Source organism: Eulemur rufifrons, chromosome 20 (assembly GCF_041146395.1).
Source record: "Eulemur rufifrons isolate Redbay chromosome 20, OSU_ERuf_1, whole genome shotgun sequence".
Taxonomy (NCBI): Eukaryota; Metazoa; Chordata; class Mammalia; order Primates; family Lemuridae; genus Eulemur; species Eulemur rufifrons.
In genome coordinates, this window is record NC_091002.1 from 35,247,966 (window position 1) to 35,266,259 (window position 18,294).

The following is an 18,294-nucleotide window of genomic DNA, read 5'->3' on the forward strand; positions in this document are numbered from 1 at the left end:
TTTACCTCCCAACTCCCAATGTAATAGCCATGGACGAGAAAGACCAGTGAAAAGCTTTTAAATAGTTCTGCTTTGATGACAACTGACAACGGTTAGGAGAAATACAATAAAAATTCTGAGCTTGAGACACAAATTGGGCTGGACACACTTGGTATTAAGGCCATCTCTTCACTTAGCCCCAGGACCTTGTCTTATTCCTCCAGCGCTCCCTGGGATGGAAAAAATGGGGACCCTCACATATGCAAATTATGGTTATGAGAAGCATTATCTTGTCCTCTGAAAGCCACATCATTCTGGAGTGCAACCAAACCCTGCCTGAGGAAGCTGAGAACCAAGAAATGAGGCTCTGGAAAATAGAGATCATTTCTGACTTTTTGCTCTTGTTTGTTTGTTTGTTTGTTTGTTTTTGTCTATTGCTCCAATAAATGGGCTTCTTTTCTGTGTGCCTGATGTTAAAGAAGTCTTGATTCAGGAAAAACGGGAGGGTAGGCTTGGGAAGACTCAAGATACTGCAAATGATTGACACTCTCCAATAAACCATGTCACCACAGTGCCATTTGATGATAATAGGAAGAAACAGACCTCTGATTGGTGCATTGAGAGAATAAGAGTTAATGAGTAACCCAGCCACGGTGGTTCAGAACTGGGATCCTGCCATCACCCTCTGCGTAACAACACATGCGTCAGTAACAAACCCAAGCCACAGCATGACTTTCCTACTACACCAGGAAACATTAGTCCAACAAAATGATTTGTCTCACTTTATAGGTGGAAAAACTGAGGCATAAAGAGGGTAAATGGCTCCCCCAAAGTCACTTGATAAAGATAATGCAGTCACGATGAGAAACCAAATCTGCTGTCTTACTAGAATTCTGGATGGGTTAGTACCCCTCGTTGTATCACAGATCATAACTTTAGTTGGGTTTTGAATGTGGTTTGTTTGTTATTTTCTTTAACCATTTTTAAATCATGGAATCATTTTCAACTACCCAGTGCAGTAGTATTAAGTACACTCACACTGCTGTGCAATGATCCATCACAGTAACTTTTTCATCTGCCCCAGTTGAAACTCTGTACCCATTAAAAAATAACTTCCCTTTCCCCAACTCCTCTGGCCCCTGGATGTTATTTTACAGCAAAATGAAATCTGGCCTTCTGAGCTTGGTTTACAATCAAAAACCGTAATTATGTGCAGGAGAGAGGGAGCAAGGGAAGAGGTCAATCAGAACTGGCTGTACTTAGAGAACTGTGTGTGTGTGTGTGTGTGTGTGTGTGTGTGTGTGTGTGTGTCTTTAAAAGATTCTCCACCTCCCAGCCCGCCTCCTCAACACTTTGCCACTGGGTGGTTCATTCCCCAGTTTCCTGAGTCCTCCGCAGGAGCCAGCATGAGCGATCTCCTTCGCAGTGTTAGAAGCAGGTTTGTTGCCATGGAATTCACATGCTGAGTGGAGTTGAGGACTATAAAGGTTAACAGTTTGTTTTTGGTTTCAAAGATCTGGCAAATAGATAGGCCGCTGCTCTTCTTCTGGAAAAGCCTGATTGGTAAGATTCCTTCAAGGGCTCGGCCCCAAAGTGTTTCATCCCATCCCCTCATACTCCTGGAAACTGAAGCTTGCGGAGACCTCTGAAGGAAAACCTGCCGGGTTTCGATCACCGCACGCCAATGGCTAATCCTGGAGGTGGTACAGTCTGCAACGGGAACCTTCACAAAAACCAGAAGCAGAGCAATGGCTCTGGAAGCGGAGACTGCACCAGGAATGGAATAGTGAAAGAAGCCCAGGTAAGAGGCACCTCCCCGCCCCCCCCCCCCCCCCCGCCCTGCTCTGAATGGCCAGAATGTTTCAATATTTCCTTGTTAAGCTGTTTGAGGCTGTCCTAACTTAATGTTCCTCTTAGGGGTGTTTTTATGTGTTTTGATCCTTCACTTCAGCGCATATCAAATGCTTGGCTACCAAAAAGTTTAGATGTGGATTAAGGAGAAAATTTTTTCTCTATACAAGAGAGAACACACACAGATGCACACAGCATTAGACCCCCTGAAAGACAAACATACCTACGAGACTTTTGTTTTCTCTCGAGCATTGGGGGGGGAGGGGGGAGGATTGTGAAGGCTCCAAATCTTCAGCTAAATTTCAGTCCATCAGGAGAACTAATGCTTCAGAGGGAAAAGAGGAAGTCAAAGTGCATTTCGCTGAGATTATGTGGTGGAGTGGTGGAGATGGCATTCTTCCCAGGGACACGAGAAACGCCTCTCAAAAGGCGAGTTGTTTCTGGTGTTCAGTGGAGCATTGTCATAGGTCACAATTTGACTTGAGGCCAGAGTCCTTTGGAATTTGACATCACAGACATTCCTTTCCAAAACTCTTCAGAAAACATGGCTTATTGTGACACACTGCACAGAGAAACCAAAACATCTTTTAAACAGACTTTTAAGTGTTTTCCCACTTGACACTTCTTTTTTTTTTTTTTTTTTTTTTTGCTCCTGCTGTGTCAGAATGTTTGAGGGATGTGCTGAGGAGGAGGAGGAGGAGGAACTCAAGAAATGTTGTCAGCTTATTCCAAGAGGGAGCCTGGGTCTGGGAGGCCCTCCTATGAAGGCAGTTCCCCACTTCCCACAGGATGCCCTGTTGCTCTGCTCTGAGCAGCAGGGTAAGCTCACCTGCCTCGTGAGCAAACTTGAGCAGTCAAACAAGTAGCCTCCTTGTTGGGAAATGGCAAGCCACCCAGGGAAGCCCATGCAATCCTCCATCATTTGATCATCCTGGAGAGCCGGCACCTGCCCAGGGAAAAGGCAAGTTGTTCTCACATCACAGGACAGGTGGGGCTGGCCAAGGCGAGTCCCACACACAGTCACTTCAATGAATGGGCCCAATAGGGAGAGGCTGGAGGTGCTCTGGAGCCTGGGTTGTGTGTAAAAAGGCGATAGCCCCCAAATTGTATTCCTCTCTTAGCAAAAAGCATTGTTGTAGCCTCGGAAGCATCAACCAGAAACCTTGGGCCTGGTTTCTCCCAGCTAATGACCTGAAACCTGGAACAATGTGAAGAGAAAGTGTTCAACTCCTGTCATTTGCATGAGGGAAATTGCAATAATGTCCGCCACTTATTCATCATCACTAAATGTCAATTCAGACCACTGCCCAAGATGTTCCTTGCCCCCGAAATGCCTGTAACTCACTGCCTACTCGCTTCCTCACCCTTGGGATCATTCTGTCCCTGAGGGCTCTCATTTGGGCAGAGATGCCATCATAACTTTTCTTTCCTTTCTTTATTTGATCCTGGTTTTATGTTCACATTCTAGTGTTTGAGGTTAGAAACATAGATACAATCACTCCCAAGTAAGGATAGACCCCAAGATTATAAAGGTTCTTTACTAAGGGCACCGACAAGACTGTTAACATCCTTGGACATTGAGACTTCCCTAAAAGCAGCTGAAAATATCAAGACTGCTGTTGCTTTTTCTGACAGCTCTTTCTGAAGGGCCATCCAGAGCCTATTGGCTTGGACATATTTAGGTGTTACTAAGTTGAAATTGGCTTCCACTGAGAGCATCAATTATGGCTTTAAAAATACTTTCCAAAAAGAATAAACCCTGCTGAGATCATAGTGGAATAGGGCAGACAAGGGCTTATTTTTCCCCTCCATGTTGTGATGAAGTTGTCTTTATTCTCATGCTAAAAACACTCAGCCACTAGTTTTACTCCATTTTATATTGGGCCCTTTAACAAACAAAGTCTTGACAAAATAAAATAAAATAAAAAAACTTTGCCTGTTGATAAAAGCAATCTGTCAAGGCTTACAGATACCCTAGGCTGGTGGTCTTCCAAACACCTTCTGCCTGGCCTAAGGTCCTATGGTGCTGCCTCTGAAATCCTACCAGCTCCTCCAAAGGTCCCCTCACTCTTTCTCTTCCTGCTTACTTGCAACCACACAGCAACACAGTTATTTCTTTAAATGTTGGGGTGCCCCCTAAGATTCTGTTGACAAAGGTTTCCCCGGCCTAACAAACAATGTGAAAATCACTGCTAGGCAGTTGCTGGGGAATCCTCCTTCCCTTTCCTTGCAGGGAAGGCTGGCGTCAATACTCTGTCTGGCGCTGACATGCAGGTTTGCTTTCCCCATCTCAATTCTGGCAAGGGGCCAGGACTTTCTAGAAACCTTCTAGAGTTCCTTTCTGGAGGTTTTTGGAGCTTGACCATATCGCCTGTTTGTGTTTTTTTTTTTTTTTTTTTCCCCTCCTTTAAACCCCACATGCCCTGAGGATGTACTGAAACTGGTTTTCATCACAGATTAAGCCCATTTCTCTGTTTACTTCTAATGTGTCATCCTACCTTTTACTTCTAACAGAACACTCTTGTACTAGAGGATTCATTCTCCCTCCTCATGAGCATATCCACATTACAGAGCCCTTAATATCTTAATCCATAAGTTTGATAGTTCTTATAATTGTCTGTGGAATTGGTAATTTTCCTATTGAATAGGAACTTTCTATGGCTTAATTCCATACAATTAGTTTGTAATGATTATCCACATAATTGCTTTTTAATTCCCAGTGATTATTTTTTACCTGGCCACAAATTTTTATTAGAAAAACCTGAACCTAGAGGGCAGACCTTCTCTCTTCATTGCTTATAGTTTTGTTAAGAGAATGGGATCTGCATTCTATTCTATTAAACTGAAACTACAGGATGAAGGAACATTTGTAAGGTTTTCCCTAATCCTTTTGCTGGAAAACAAAAAATGTTCTGGAATTAGAGCTACTCTAATTAAAGTTTATTGAGTTCTTGGCCTTAGTTATGTAACATTACCAGGTAGAAGGTAGTGAGCCCTAAGAGGGTTTTTTTTCTTTTTTTTCCTATCATTCCTTCACTCTTTCACCAATATTTATTAAGAATTTGTTATTCTTGGGACATGTAAAGATAAATAAAAAGTTGATGATTCAGCTATTAAAAGAAAGCTTGTGTCAAAATTAAAACAATAACATTAAAGTTAAATGCTAGTGCAAGAACAAGAACTGTCAAAAACAGATACGATTTGAGGACAAATGAGTGTTATAGATATTATGTACTAGAAATTAGAGAGAAGGAAAAAATAACATATATCATTGTTCTGCTGTGTACCAGGACTGGCTAAACACTTTATGTAAATGTCTCCTGTGTCTTCACAACAGCCCCATAAAGTGGTAGCATCATGCCCATTATACAGATGAGGAAACATCAATCATTAAGGAACTTGTGCAGAATGATAATCAGCATGGCCACTATTTGAATGCAAATCCATGTTGCTCCAAAGCCATTTCCTTTTCCACCAATTTCTAGGAAACCACAGATTGAGGTGGTCATTGACAGCCTCACAGAGCAGGGAAAACTCAAATTGAGTCTTGAGACACTGGAAATGGCAGAGAACATGGGAGCTTATTTCTGAGGACTGAATGATGCAACAAAGTGAAGGCAGCACTAGAGATAAATGTAGGAGTTGCTAGATAAAAAGCATAAGAAATGTCATCAAGCATTGCAGGAAGGAGCAACAAAAAATGCAAAAATAGTGAGGCACAACAGATTATAGGACTTTCAAGAAACTTCTCTCAATTCAGTAAGGCTCCATCATGGAGAGGGAGAGGAAGAGAGAGTGCTGTGGCCAAGGTGGTGCTCAGTAGATGCTGGATGAAGAGAAAGAACTAAACCAGATGATTATGGCAATCCTTTCTAGTTCTAGAACCATTTAAGCTGAACGTCTGTCCTCCCCACCTTTCCATATCCTCTTGAAGTCAGCAATGTCCTGATACAACTACTCCTCTGTTACGGTATAAATTTCTTCTACAGAGTGAGACCCATGATTGATAGTTTAATTGCACAGAGTGGTAGCTGCCTAACAGGCCATTGTAAATACCAGGGTTTGTGGGGCTCACTTAGGCTGTGCAACTGATTAAAATAGAGATCAATTTTCTTACCAATTATTGGGAGAATTCATAAACTAAAAGAGGTTTGGAGATCCCTTTCAATTGCTCTGAATTTCCTATTCTTGTCTTCCTCAACCATCCTCTAACACCTTTTATTTCTTGGCTCCTGTTTCCCTAAAACAATTCCTAATATGAGAAGGCTTCTCTGTGATCTCCCTGAGGAGTCCCTGTTTTTTACAGGCTCATCATTGTAAAGCATTCCTGTGTGTCAGGTGCTGCAGTCATAAACATGAAAATATTCTCTCTCCATTTATAAATAGTTCTCAGTCTAAATGGTAAAGACAGACAAGTAAACAAGTAATTATAGTATTTAATGGTAAGTACTTTAATAAATGTTGCCCAAAACTCAATGGCTTAAAAGAAACTACTGCATTGTTCGTGATTGCTGTGAGCCAGGAATTCAGGCAGGGTGTGGTGGGGATGGCTCTTCTCTGCTCCACATAGTGTTTCCCTGAGGATCCAAGATGGCCGTGCTCACCTGTCTTGGATCTTGGTGCTGGCTGTTGCCCAGGGCACTTCATGTCTTCTTTGCAAGGCCACCCTCTGCATGTGGGCTCTCATTTCTCTGCAGAGTAGCCCCAGCTTCTTTACAGGATAGCTGTCTTTTAAGAGAGGGAAAATGGAAACAGCAAGGCCTCTTACGTTCTAGGCACACTTCTGCTACCTTCTGTAGTCAAAGCCAGTCACAGTCCAGCCCAGATGCAAGAGGAGTAGAAACAGACTCTGCTTCTTAATGAGAGGAGCTGCAAAGTCACATTGCAAAAGGTCATGAGGGATTGGAGGGACTACTGCTACCATCTTTGGAAATGGTCCATCACAGTAGACATCTATAGGCCTTGCATGGGAACACAGAGAAACGGGCATTTGACCTACACTGGGAAGGCAAAGAAGTCACTCCAGAGAGAATGACGTTTGACCCAAGTCTTAAAAGCAGAGTAGCCAGGCATACAATCATGGAAAGGCCTTCTAGCAGAGGGAAAGACTATTAAAAAGATACAAAATATCAGAGCATTACATGTTTGGGCAGTGAAAGATGAGTTAATGGTACTAAGTTTAAGATGTTTAATGGAGAGACGCAGGTGGGAAAAGACTGTAAAATGCCCTTGTCTTAGCTTATATTCCCCAAGAAACAGACCCAGAAATGAGGAGATGAGTGCAAGAAATCTCCAGGAAGCACAGTGGAAAAATGACAAATTGAGGCACAGAAGGGAAAGAAGTTGACAAACAGGCTTACCACCTGTTAACCATGAATAGGTTACCACCGTCAACAACTGGGGCTCAGACTTGTTGGGGACATCTGGACGATGGTGTAGAACATGTCTCAAAGTTGTCCCAACTAAGGCACAAGAAAAAACTTGGATGTATATAACCAAATCCTGTCCATCTTCGGTTGAGGGACACTCTCAGGGACATTAATCACACAGCACTTGTAGTCTTTCCACAAGTGGGGCTGAGCACACTCTTGAGAGAAAGCCCCCATCTGAGCTACAGGTGCTTGCAGTAAAAATTTGTCAGGATGAAAGAGAGTCAGGATGCACCACCAAGAGTGTCTGCTATAGCCAAATATATTTGTGAGTGATGGAAGTTTGAGAAGAGAATTGACATGACCAGATGTGGTTTTCTCAGACTACATGAGTTTTATTTCTGGTGACTTTTAGAGCATGGTTTATGGATTAGCCCTGATTTGCTGGGATAATCATCATAGAAGATTATGCTATTAAGCAACATAAACAAAGCTTACCCACTGTGCTTGGCAAAGGAGAAAAGGGATATATCAAGGCTGAATATTATTGCCATAATTTGCTCCCTTTGCATTCAAGCAAGATGAAAAAGCAGAAACCACGAAATATTTAGTGAATTTTAACTATATAAAAAATCTAAAACTTTCTATGGAAAAAGACACCATAGAGGAAAATGAATAAAAATCAATTGCCAAATGTAATTGAAATAAAAACCCCTTTACAGTAGCACCAGAAACATTAAGGACCTGGAAATAGATTTAACCGAAGTAAAAATCAATTTGAAGAGAGTACTACAATGATACTGAGGTACATGAAAGAAAACTGGAATAAGTGAAAGGACGTATAATACTCATGGATAGAAAGACTCAAGATGAAAAAAATGTTAATTCTGCCTAAGTTAATGTGAGCCCAGTAAGTAAAACAACATATTTTTTAGTCATGCAAATGACTATAAAGTTTCTATGTAAAATTAATAAGCAAGAATAAATGAAAGAATTGTGAAAAATAATAATGAGGGGAGACTAGTACTACCAACTAGTAAATCATGTTACACAACAAAAGAATTAGAATGGTTTTATATTAACACATGAAGGTACAGATAAATGTTATGTGTAATTATTAAAATTAATCCATAAAAGTATTAAAAGTATAGATTTTTAAATAATATTTACATAGAAAATTTTTCATAACTATGATACAATACCCAGGAACCACAGAAGGAGAGATCAAGAATTTGACTACATAAAAATCAAACATTTCTTTCTGAATGGCTAAAACAGAACAAAAATAACACCATGAAATGATCAACAGGCAAATTACAGACCAGGAAAATGTTTACAATTCATATCATAAGATGCAAATTTCTTACTATATAAAGAACTTTTAGAAACCAATACAGGAAAAATCCAAAAACCGAAGAAAAAATAATGGGCAAAAGAAATGAAGGAAGTACAAATGAAAATACAGAAGGTAAGGAAAGGAAAGAGAAAAAAGGGAAGAGAAGTTAGGAAAGGGAAGGAAAGGAATATGCTAGGATCAGTTTCCAAAAGAAGGGAAAGAAAAGTCCATTCTTTCAGTTTGTGTCCATAAAGTACAAAATCAAGTTGAATTGAACTGAATAATCTAAATATTCTGGTCCATTCAATAATAGTGGTAATGCTAATAAATACCATTGTCGGTAGCTGCTACATGCCAGGTCTCTTTTATATAATTTGCCTCATTTAATTCTCATAACAATATTGCCAAATGGATACTATTAGCCATGTTTGTAAAGATGAGGAAACTGAGGCTCTGAGAACACAAGTAACTTCCCCAAGGTCAAACAGCTAGAAGAAAATTATTAATAGGTCACAAACTCTAGGCCATCCACCTTAAGCCAACTTCCTTTTACACCAACAACTCTCCAAGATCCCATGGCATTATCTACTTTCCATTAAAATAGGTCTAGAGACTCTTAACAACTGAACATAATACCCATTGTTTAAGGTATCAAAAACATTTAAGGAAAAAAGAGGGTTTATGCTTTCATTGTGACTGCAAATATTCAAGAACATGATGCTACCTTTCCTAAAACATGTTAGCCTATAGGAAAAAAAATTGGGAGATAATCAAGAAAATAATAATAATAATAATCCTAACATATATTGAGTTTTTTCAAAGTGCCAGGCATTGTGAGTGCTTTACATTCATCCTTTCACAATATTCCTATGAGGTATTATTATCAGACCCATTTTAGAGATAAGGAAACAGAAAGCTGTAGTAACTTAATCAAGGTCACCAGATTAAAAGTATCAAAACCAGGTCTGCCCAAACCTAGAACTTAAATTCTTATCCCTTAGGCGTTACACTACCTCTTTAAATACAAGCTGTTGTTAAGAGTAAGATTTATAACTCCCTCCACAGAGAAGGGGCCAACTGAACTTAGCCTTAAAAGGCATTGTGAGTGAAAAGCATTTTGGATTTGTTTTGCTTGATTGCTCTTTTGTTTTGAATGAAAATTTGAGTTTATCTTCACATTTGACACCAAACTGTCACATGTCAGAGCTTTCAACATGCAACACTGTCCATTCACAGACACACGGTATCAGTGAGCTCACCACACCCATGCTTCCCGTTAAATGATGCTGAGTTAAAGAAAATCAACCCCATGTGACCCCGAGTCATGTGGAGTCAACCTTAGCCCCAGCTGCAGCTCTAGGGATAATCTGGCTTTCAGAAGCTGTCTTCAAGGCTACATGGCCTCCCTGAATAGAAATTTCACTTAGTACAATATTTTCTAGTAATACTGGTATTTTAGATATATGGTGTGGCACATGAAAGGTATCTGTAAATTCTTTGGGACATTTCCCATTGAGAGGTCGAATCTAATTCTAATCCCCTCAAATCTGGCCTGGACCTAATGACTTACTTGGCCAATAATGTGACAAAAGGAACCATCTGAAACTTCTGAGACCCCATTATAAGAAGCCTTGCAGTTTGAACCCAGTCCTTTTAGAGCACCTACTCTTGCAACACAGCTGCCATTCTTAAAGGAAGCCAAAATAGCTCAAGAAGCAGCACAAGTGGAGAGAAACCAGATACCTTACTCTGTTCCTAGCTGAAATGCAGCACCTACTTGCAAACTATGTGAGTGAGCTGTCTTGGAAGTGAATCCTCCAGCTCCAGAGTCTATCTGCTCCAACTGATACTGCACAAAGCATAGACAAACTGTCCCTTTTAGGCTCTGCCCAAATTCCAGATCCCTGAGCAAACAAATGATTGCTGTTTGAAGTTTGGCAGTGGTTCATCAAACAGCAATAAAAAATGATCATGTGGATATTATATTTCCTTAAAATGCCTAGAAAAGTCATTCTGCACTCTCTCTTCAAAACCATTTTCAATGCTTGCATTTACATTTTGAAAAAAGAGTTTGGGCCATTTATTTGCCTTCTATCTTTGGCAAAGATGCCTTTCGCTAAGCTGTAAACTTGTGTTTTGTTTTGTTTTGTTTGGCATAAGGATTGTATGCTTAAACTCTTAACCAGGGATGGGTGTCTGGCAGGAAAAGCCAAAGACAATGAACCCAAATACCACCAAAACAAAAACACACCCATTTGAACATTGCCAAACCTGGAGTGTAATTATTCATCCTGAAGAGGCCTGGAATTTATTGCATTGTCTATGAAGAATAATGAGCTGGCCCAAGAAAGTATGTATGTTCAGGTGTTTGATTAATTAAAACAACATGCATTTTTAAGTATACTTAATATCTGCCAATTATAAAGTAATTTTATCTATTTGTTAAAGTGTCCTAGAAAAATTTCTCTTTGGAAACACTCTTAGAAGCAGATTGAGGTTAACTTAATTATGTGCAAGAAATCAACTACATTGATTTTGAAATATACTTATTTTGATCTTTTTACTAAATGTAGCTACCTTTGTCTCAGTTGGCCTGAACTAATGGAGTTTCACGAGAATTCAAAAGTATACCAATCTATAAATTCATGTAAGAAAGATCTATTGCCACCATATTAGAAATAAAAACATTTGCTACATAATTTGCAATTTAGATTAAATATTTGGAAAGAACATGAAGGAGCTCAGGAAATTTCACCCCAAAATATGACTTATTGGCATTTTGCTTTAAGGCCCTTAGAGATCAAAAAGCACTGGAAAGGGCTTTCCCTCTATCTGCATAAACCAGACTGACCCAGATCCTCTCCTGTTATCTCCATATATTGCAGGAAAGAAGACCAAGAATGCAACCAGACCTGGCCCAAGTTATTTTAAACACAGTACCTGTCTCTCAGGTTAACCTATAAGTCAATCTGTTCCCCCATCCACTTGTCCTTTCTAATACCATTTGTCAACCCTGAACAGAATTACCGGTACTCCTCATTCCCCCTCCCCTCCAAAAAGACAGGTATAAATATATCTGAACTTCATTAGAATATTGGGTCATCACTCTGTGATTCTCCCCATGTGCATGGTAAATAAACCTTTATGTTCCTAATCCTTCCTAATTGTGAGGTGGTCTTTCAGCAAACTTTGAGGAGAAAGGGCAAGTTTCACCTCAGAGAAGTATTCAAAATTATTGTCTACAATCTACTATGTCCATCATAGGGCCATCTGAATCCTGCCATCCTCAAAAGTTTTGTCACATTGAAGATTGTTTGATTGCAGCAGAGGTTGAGATTTCATAGCCCAGAGGGGCTTGCGGGACCTTAAGTGGGACAATGGCAAGTGTTGAGAATGGGTTTAAATGAACAAAGTCCAGTGTTGCCACGAGAGAAAACAGGCCCCATCTTCACAGATTTTCTGATTTTCTTTAAAAAAAAAAAAGCTGAAAATCTAAATCAGGGGTGGGGAAGAATGTCCTGATTTTTAAGTGTTGGCATCTAATAATTCAAATCGTGTAGATTAAAAAAAAAAAAAAAAAACCGCTACCAGCCACCAATTTGCAACCTCTAAACTATAGGCAAACAGAGTGAGGGAAATAGACTAAGAGGTTGTAAATAGAGTGCTTTTCTCGTAAATATTTAGGAAAAATGGCTCGGGGAATTTGGCTTTCCTTACTTTAGATTTACTTTGTATTTTTAAAACATAATAGATGAGTCTTCCATCTCCACTCTCCTGAGTTGCTATATTAAAACTTGATCCTGGAATGTGCAGGTTTGAGAAATTCTTGTAACTATAGGGATGAGGGGAAACTTGTGCTTTCCCCAAAAAGTTCACAGATCAACTCACGATTAAGGCAGATTAATAAGAGAAAGGTTTATTTACCACGTGCATGGGGAGAATCACAGAGTGATTACCCAGTATCCTAATGGGTGCATGGGGAGAATCACAGAGTGATTACCCAGTATCCTAATGGGATCTAGATGTTTTTATACACACCTTTAAGAGGGGAGGGGAGAAAATGGAGAGTATAGATAATTCTGTTTAGGGGCAATAAAGGGGGCTAGGGAGGATAAATAGATACTTGTGAGAATGAATGGATGGGGGGAAACAGATTGACCTGTAAATCAACCTGAGAGACAGGTATTATGTTTTAAATGATTTGGGCCAGGTCTGGTTGCATTCTGCAATATATTGAGATAACAGGGGGAGGAAGGGAAGTCTGTTGTTCTTTTTGATCTTTTGATCAGTCAATCCTATTTATGCAGACAAAGGGAAAGCCCCTTCCAATGCCTTTTTATCTGCAAGGGCCTTTAATTCAAAATATTCTTTATACCAAGGAGTCATATTTTGGGGTGAAATTTTATGAGCTCCTTCATGACTAACTACATACTCTAGATTTCCTTGACTAAACTTAATTTCAAATATTAAGTCCCAAAGTGCTCATGGAAATGTCATAGACGTGGCAATATTTATTGGCCAAACACCATCACTCACACCTCATAGGAAGTAGCACACAAATTTTTTGTTAGATGATGTATTTAATGATGATGGTTGGTCACCATCATTGTTCTCTAGATCTGGTCTAACTTGGCCTTCAAAAGTTGCCAAGAAAAAAGCTACATGCAAATCTTGCTTGTCTCTTAACTATGAGTTATCCATGGCTGTTCTTCCTGTGCCTTGTGCTTGTTAGTCTTTTGGAGGTCAAATATCCCTTTGAGAAGCTGATAGATACTTTGCATTGAAAAATGAATATTTCCATAATCACAATTTTCCATGTAGAAAGTATGTATTCCCTACTTCCTTATGAAGTTCACCTCTGAAACATCTTTATTAATTAGGCTATATCTGCACTTACAGCTCAACTAAATAAAACAGCAAATCCATTGTTCTGGAGAAGAAAGGGTGAAGGATTCACAAGCTGATCCACCAAAGAGAGAAAACCACACATAACCCAAAGCAATTCAGGCAACAAGCCCCATGTGTATTGGACATTTATTTAAAAATTGTATTGGAATTTTGCATTCTACTCTATTATACATTCATATTTATTTTACTATAAAACTAAATATGCTCTCGTAAAACTTTGAGAAAAAACTCTACTTCATAGAAAGATATCTATGTGGTAGCTTTTCATACCCTAGTACCCCTTGGGAATTCCCAGGGAAATGTAAACCCCTTAAGGAGGAATGATAGTAGGAAGACCACCAGCTTTGACAACAGATAGAAGTAGGTTTGGGGCCCAAAGTTACCAAAAGTTCAGTACTTGCCCCACAGCTGACCAAAGAACGAGGACAAGCAGTTTGAGGAAAAGGAAAAGGAAGTGTATTAATTTGCCGGCAAATGAGAAGGATGGAGATTCTAATCTAAAAATACCATCATTGGAACCTACCTAAAAATGATACAAGCCATATATGACAAACCCACAGCCAACATCATACTGAATGGGGAAAAACTGAAAGCACTCCCACTTAGAACTGGAACCAGACAGGGCTGCCCATTGTCTCCATTACTTTTCAACACAGTATTGGAAGTCCTTGCGAGAGCTATCAGGCAAGAGAGCAGAATCAAGGGAGTCCAAATAGGGAAGGAAGAGATCAAACTCTCACTTTTTGCTGATGATATGATGTTATATCTGGAAAACCCCCAGGATTCAACCAAGAGACTCCTGGAATTGATTAACGAATACAGCAAAGTCTCAGGCTACAAAATTAATATACACAAATCAGAGGCATTTATATATGCCAATAACAGTCAATCGGAAAACCAAATTAAAGACTCAATACCCTTCAAAATAGCAACAAAGAAAATAAAATATCTAGGTATATATCTAACTAAAGAGGTAAAGGACCTCTATAAGGAAAACTATGAAACACTGAGAAAAGAAATAGCAGAACTGGCAAATAGATGGAAAAATATACCATGCTCATGGATCGGAAGAATCAACATTGTTAAAATGTCTATACTACCCAAAGTGATCTACAGATTCAATGCAATCCCTATTAAATTACCAACATCATTCTTTACAGACATAGAGAAAATAATTATACACTTTGTATGGAATCAAAGAAGACCCCGTATAGCAAAAGCAATTTTAAGCAACAAAAACAAAATGGGAGGTATTAATTTGCCAGACCTCAAACAATACTACAAGGCCGTGGTTCTTAAAACAGCCTGGTATTGGCACAAGTGCAGGGACACAGACCAGTGGAACACAACAGAAAATCCAAATATAGAACCATCCTCATATAGTCACCTAATTTTTGACAAAGCGGGAAAGAATATACCCTGGGGACAAGAATCCCTATTCAACAAATGGTGCTGGGAGAATTGGTTAGCCACTTGTAGAAGACTGAAACAGGACCCACAGCTTTCACCTCTCACAAAAATCAAATCACGGTGGATAACAGACTTAAACCTTAGGCGTGATACAATCAGAATTCTAGAAGAAAATGTAGGAAAGACTCTTACAGACATTGGCCTAGGCAAAGAATTTATGAAGAAGACCCCCAAGGCAATCACAGCAGCAACAAAAATAAATGAATGGGACATGATTAAATTAAAAAGCTTCTGCACAGCCAAAGAAACAGTCCAGAGAATAAACAGACCACCTACAGAATGGGAAAAAATTTTTGCATACTACACATCAGATAAAGGACTGATAACAAGAATCTATTTAGAACTCAGGAAAATCAGCAAGAAAAAATCAAACAACCCTATCAAAAAGTGGGCAAAGGACATGAATAGAAATTTTTCAAAAGAAGATATAAAAATGGCTAACAAACATATGAAAAAGTGTTCAACATCTCTAATCATCAGGGAAATGCAAATCAAAACCACAATGAGATATCACTTAACCCCAGTGAGAATGGCCTTTATCAAAAAAACCCAAAACAACACATGTTGGCGTGGGTGTGGAGAGACAGGAACACTAATACACTGCTGGTGGGACTGCAAACTAGTGCAACCCCTGTGGAAAGCATTATGGAGGTATCTTAAACAGATTCAGGTAGACCTGCCATTTGACCCAGCAATCCCATTACTGGGCATATACCCAAAGGAAAAAAGGTCATTCTGTAACAAAGGCACGTGTACCCAAATGTTTATAGCAGCACAATTCACAATAGCAAAGATGTGGAAACAACCCAAATGCCCATCAATACATGATTGGATTAGTAAACTGTGGTATATGTATACCATGGAATATTACTCAGCTATAAGGAATGATGAAGATACGACATCTCTATGGTTCTCCTGGAGAGAGTTGGAACCCATTATATTAAGTGAAGTATCCCAAGAATGGAAAAACAAGCATCACATGTACTCACCAGAAAATTGGTTTCCTTGATCATCACCTAAATACAAATCTGGAAACGACACCAATTGGACATCAGACTGAGGTGGGGGGTGGGGGAGGGGATGGGGGTATGCCTACACAATGAGTGCATTGCGCACCGTTTGGGGAGTGGTAAGACTTGAAGGTGCTGACTCGGGAAAGGGGGGGTGGGGAAAAAAATATGAAACTATTGTTTTTAACTTGCACTGTTCACTTAATAATTTATCATGAATATTTCCCATATTATTTCATATCATTGTACAAGAAATAATGTATACATTATGAGGACATACTGTATCTAACAAGATATACTGTTAGACTCTTTGATTCTGTAAAATTAAAAAAAAAAAAAAAATAAAAAAAAAAAAAAAAAATAAAAATACCATCATCTTGCCTTTAAGCGAAAATACAGAGCTTGTAAAGGGAGTTTTCAGTTTGGGGCTATTGCTGTTTAACTACAGCATCTCTGGTGAAGATAATCTCATGACCTCTGCCTGGACAATTCCATTGAGTCATCTCCTGTGGTACAAAGAACACTTCCCTGCCCCTCTGATTACTAGCCTTGGGCAGGAATGCAGGTTTTAATTCCCAAAAAGAGGGGGGCAGTGGTTAAAGAGACAACTTGTAATATATTTTGCCCTTTTTTAGGCTCTTATTTCTGTTACATATTGTATTCCCCATTGTCAATTTTACCCTTTTATATCTAAGGGAGGAGGGGTGACATGGTCATCGAGTAAGTTTCTGTTGAATTGGGATGATGGCTTAGATAGAAGGTTTGTAATTATTTATGTCATTGTAAAGCTTTGGCAGATTTTTAAAAAATAAAGAATGTAACAGATTATCAGGTGAAAAGGGGCATAAGCAACAACTATAACCATGAATACTGACAAGGTGGAATGGCGGAGGATATCTGATAAGAGAGATTTTACCCCACTTGGTATTTAAGACACCAGTAGGACTGTGGCTCCTCACTGTTGCCCAGCACACAATGTCTTATACAGGGCTGGGTAAGAAAGAAACACGGGGCCTCTGAGTATGCAGCTATTAGTCATGCTCTGTAGGTGATCTGAGAGACTGGCTTTTACAAATTTAGAAATTATATACAGGAATGATTGTACTAAACTAGGTTTAGGATGACAAACCAGCAATGAGTCTGATCAGTAGAAGAGGCGATAGCCAGGGAAATCTTTAATAAGGAGTTGTCTCTCTGTCCTGTAGACAGAACAAATAACCAAAGGAAGGTTAGCAAAAATATCAACATTTTTCTTTTTTTTAAACAGATACTTTAGATCACCTAAAGTCCGGTCCATCCACTGGGGACTTGGGTCCTCTTTTATGGGACACCTCTTTACTCTGGTATGATGGACCTGAGGTTTTACTCTTGACAATTTTAACAAGGTATGAGTTGTTAGAGGTATAGGATTTTTTCCATTTTTCTGTTTCCAACCGGGGCAGGGACCTGGAAGAGGCAAACTCATGTATAGTGGTTAGTATCTGATATATTGTTTTATTCTGTTTTTTTTTTTTTTTTTTTTTTTTTTACTTATGGTATATTATCATATTTATCTTGGGGTATTAAGAAAGGTCTCTCATAGACTATTTTATAGGGGCTTAATTTAAGCCTGATTTTAGGGGCTACCCTTATCTGGAGGAGGGCACGCGGCAACACCTTATCTCACTTTGGATGGGTTTTTTAGATTAATTTTATTTACTTGTTGAGTTACTTCCAATATAAAGGAGGGTCTATTATCACTCTATATGGAGGAAGGGAGCCCATACCACAGGATGAATTCCTTTAGGTGGATTCTGGTAACTTTAGATATTGTCTCTGACTATGTAGGATAAGTCCCTACCCAGCCTGAAATGGTATCTATTAATACAAGCAAGTATTTGAAGTTTCTACTTTTTTTAGGCATCTGACTGAAATCAACTTATCAATCATTGACAGTAGGTCTCTTTTTTGTCTTTGTGATTGTTTTTAAGCACATAAATAATTTGTTGTAAATGGGGTCCTCTTAAATGAGGTTCCACCAAGTCCATTAAGGCATCACACCCATAATGTGTGCATTTATGTAGGTGTCTCCTAAAAGGCCAAACCAAAGCTTCAAGTCGGAGAATGCATCTACAAGAATTCTGTCTCCACTTACTTGTGTCATCCCAAATGTCAGAGCCTGAATCTTTAGCTTTAAAAGGGGTTTATTTTGATCTAAATCTAGCTGGGGTATCAAGGCCCTGAGGAATAGATCACCTTTAGCAGCCTCTGTAGTAGCTCTGCCAGTGGCCTGACTTCTTTGTGTAATGTGACATAAGTGTCTCTCTTTTTGGCCACAGGACTGTGTATGGTGGCCACCCACTGGGGCTTAGTCACGGCCTCTATCAGGCCC

At 39.3% G+C, this 18,294-nt stretch overlaps 1 protein-coding gene across 1 annotated transcript in view; it reads left to right on the plus strand.

Annotated features, from left to right (window-relative positions):
• Nucleotides 1-1,367: 1,367 nt before the first annotated feature.
• SPTLC3 (serine palmitoyltransferase long chain base subunit 3) overlaps nucleotides 1,368-18,294 on the plus strand; it is a 132,035-nt gene continuing 115,108 nt past the window's right edge. The window contains exon 1 of the mRNA XM_069495936.1: nucleotides 1,368-1,780. Coding sequence (XP_069352037.1) covers nucleotides 1,664-1,780 — 117 coding nt within the window. The 5' untranslated portion in view covers nucleotides 1,368-1,663. The remainder of the gene's footprint in view (nucleotides 1,781-18,294) is intronic.